The 3204-nt window shown below is 61.6% G+C and overlaps 1 protein-coding gene across 1 annotated transcript in view; it reads left to right on the top strand.

Moving 5' to 3' along the window:
- The first annotated feature begins 2144 nt into the window (after positions 1-2144).
- Positions 2145-3204, top strand: part of ANO9 (anoctamin 9) — a 14387-nt gene continuing 13327 nt past the window's right edge. The window contains exon 1 of the mRNA XM_077773382.1: positions 2145-2201. Coding sequence (XP_077629508.1) covers positions 2145-2201 — 57 coding nt within the window. The remainder of the gene's footprint in view (positions 2202-3204) is intronic.

Here is a 3204-nt window from a genome sequence, read left to right as displayed (position 1 = left end):
TGCAGAGAGAGCCCAGCCTTGGGGACATCCATTGGTTGTTGTAACATGATGCGAATGTAAATGCTGGTGGAGCTGGAGACCAGGAGGAGACCAAGTCCAGGGGCTGGTTGGCCATGTGGACTGTGAGTTCACGTTACCTGTGCTCAAAAACCCTTGGCTCTGTTTCCTGAACTTTAATGGGACATTTGAGGCCGTTGGCCTGCGCGGACTGCTGCATGACCCTAGTGCCCTTCTACAATCTTCCTTCGGAAAAGTGATCATACTTCCCAGGCTACCTTGCAGGGAGTTGTGGCCAAGGACCAATCATGTGACTGGTGGAGCACCCCTCCTTCACTTTCCTGTTCCTTCTGGCTCGAATGTGGGTGTGATGCCTGGGGGTTTAGCAGCCACTCTGAGCCATATGGTGAGACCAGGGATTGAAGGTGGCAGAGCAACACTTACCACTAGTCCTGGACTAACCGCTGCCACGGTGCTTCTGTGGCTTTAGTCTTAGTGCATGAGTCTGGGTTTGCTCCATCAGACCCACACAGGCTCTGTGCTGCTAGATCCTTCTCTCATCTTTGTCATAGTTTGGTCCTGGCCACTACTGCTGTCACAGCCTACCATGGCGTTCCCCAAGCAGAAATGTGGGTGAGGTGGAGCCACATAATCCCAGAGCGAATGTCCGTCAATGCTGGGCCTGGACCATGGGGTCACATGGGCGGCATGATGCTGTGCCCTGACACTGTGGCCACTCCCTGTCCCCCATGACCTCAGGTGCCCCCTTGTGCTGTTCCATGTTTCCATGTGCCTTGCCCTGCTGCACTTCTGCCCTATGTCCTCAGCTTCAGAGCAGCTTTCAGAGCCTGGTGCCCCATGTCCCTGTTGGGGGCATTCTGCTCTCTGGTGGTCCAGTGGCTTCCCCAGCTGCTGCCCTACGACCATGGGATCCATGCAGCCCAGGGCCAGCGCGTGTCCTCAGGATCCCAGAGATTCTCGCCTCTCCCAGATGGAGTCCAAACAGCAGGCACTCAGGGTGAGAGTTTCTTCTTGGGGTCTGTCTCATCTTCAATCCTTCCTGCCAATTTCTTCTCTAAGGGAACTAACACTGGGCTTGGGGGTGGGAGTCAAGGGCTGGATGCTCTGCAGGGGCCCTGGGGAAAGTGTGCCCTGGGATCTGGAGGAGTGAGGGTGAGCAGGGAGCCCAGGGTATTGGGAAGTGCTCATGGCCCCACCCCCGCTGTGCCCCAGGAGGGAGATGCCCATCTAACTCACCTTGTAGGGAACGCCCCCTGCCTGTGAAGGCCATGCCCTCAGGGGGGGAGGGGTCCCCACCTGCTCAGGTCCTCAGGAAGGTGTCAACCACCCCCCCCAACACAAACACATAGGAAGGGGTGTGCCTTCCAGCCCAGGAGCAGCAGCAGAAGGATCTGCCAGGAGGAGGAAGAGGAGGAGGAGGGAGGCTGGAGAGACGAAGGAGGGAGGGGTGAGTCCCACGCGGAAGTCAGGTAGGACGCGCCCAGCTGCCTTACTGCCACACTTCGGTTCGGGTCCGCGGGCACCACAATCACCAGCTCCTCGCCAGACTCTGGGGCCAGCATGCAGGTGAGCCGGCTGGGCGGCTGGGCGGGGTCCATGCCTGCGGCCAGGCCACGCCCAAGCCTCGGGCCCCTCCAGCCTCACCCGGAAAGGGTCGGTGGAGGGTCCCTGCAGCCCTCAAGGCTGAGGTGAAGGTGGCGGAGCTCAGAGCTGGGGGGTGGAGCAGGACAGAGGGCAGCTTTCCTCCTGCCAAGCCAGGGATTCTGGGGACCCAACGCCAGACCTTTAGTGCCTATGTAGGGCCTAGGGGAGGAGAGCATGTCCATCCCCAGAACTTGCAGCTCTGCCCTGCAGAGGGAGAGGGGTTCTGGGTGGGCGGACCTGGGGTTTTAGAGGCCCAGGGTGGCCAGCTGGGCACTGTGCTCCCTGGGGGTCCTACCCCAGGCATGTTGGCAGCCGGCTGGGGGCTGTCATTCTGATTCTGGGGGGGGTGGGCAGAGTAGGAGGCTGTGGGAGCCCCAGGGAGGTGGACAGGGAAGCGTCCCGGGAAGACATCCTTTCTCCTCGCTGCCAGGGGAGGTCATCGGGGCCTGGGCCAACGACTGGGCGGCTCTGGGAGGAGACCCATGCCGAGGAGGAGAGCGAAACCAGCCTCCTACTCAGCCTCCCCAGGCCTCTCCCAGGTGTGGGCCAAGCAGGCCGCCTCTTGTTCCACCTTTGCCCAGGGGCTCCCCGGCCCTTCCAGAGCCAGCTCTGGCACCTGGCTGCTCAGGCTCGCACAGGGGCACACCTTACCTGACCCCAGGCTTCCCCTGCCAGCGCCTTCCCCCCATACCAGTCCCAAGCTGGGGTGAGGGAGAGACTTGGGGCTGCCTAGGGGTGGGTGGGGAGGTGACACAGGGTTTGGCTTAGGTGCACTTGGTGGCCCCAGCCCCCAGCAGGATCTGAGCACACCTTTGCCCGCTCCCATCCCGTCCGTGGCTCCCCATGGCCCAGCCGCCGAGCAGCCTCCGTGATCCCTCTCCCGCCAACCCCTAGCCTCACTTGCTGGCAGCTCCCTTCTTGCTCTTTATGCTTCTGCCAAGCTCAAGTGCTGAGCTCTGAGTCCCTGGGAGTACTGAGTACCAAGTCCTTGGAGGTGCTGAGCACTGAGTCCCTGGGAGGTCCTGAGTACCAACTGTCGGGACACTGACTGCGCTGCCGCTCGGAGCATGTTTCCCGCTCTCAGGAATGCTGCCCCTAACTTTTTGCATCCTGCCGGCCTGTTGCCTTACAAGGCCAAGCTCTGCGCTGCCTCCCCTGCTAAGCAGGCACCTGCCGCTCCAGACCCCTGTGTCTACTTCCACCCACACCGCCCTTGAGGGCGGCCCGCAGCGCCGGCTGCGTGGGCAGTGAGGGTCTGGGGATGGATGGATGGACACGTGCAGTGATGAACTGGTAGAAGACGGACTGAAGGGATGGAGGGGGGTGGAGGCCAGGAGGGGCAGACAGAGGAGGNTCAGAGAGAGTGGAGGAAGGGCATCCCGGCTGAGTGAGCGAGGGTGGGCCTCTCTGTGTTTGTACACTTTAGTGGAGGCATGAATGTCCCCTAGCTGGATAATGAAAGTACAGGGTGCCCTGGGGCCCAGCCAGAGGTGTGAAATGCCATGGAGAGGGAGGGGGGTTAGGGGAGTGGGGGGGGTGAGG

Source organism: Crocuta crocuta, unplaced genomic scaffold, assembly GCF_008692635.1.
Source record: "Crocuta crocuta isolate KB4526 unplaced genomic scaffold, BGI_CrCroc_1.0 scaffold1161, whole genome shotgun sequence".
In the NCBI taxonomy this organism is placed as follows: domain Eukaryota; kingdom Metazoa; phylum Chordata; class Mammalia; order Carnivora; family Hyaenidae; genus Crocuta; species Crocuta crocuta.
Note: the sequence above shows the minus strand (reverse complement) of the source record. Positions and strands in the feature narration are given on the sequence as shown.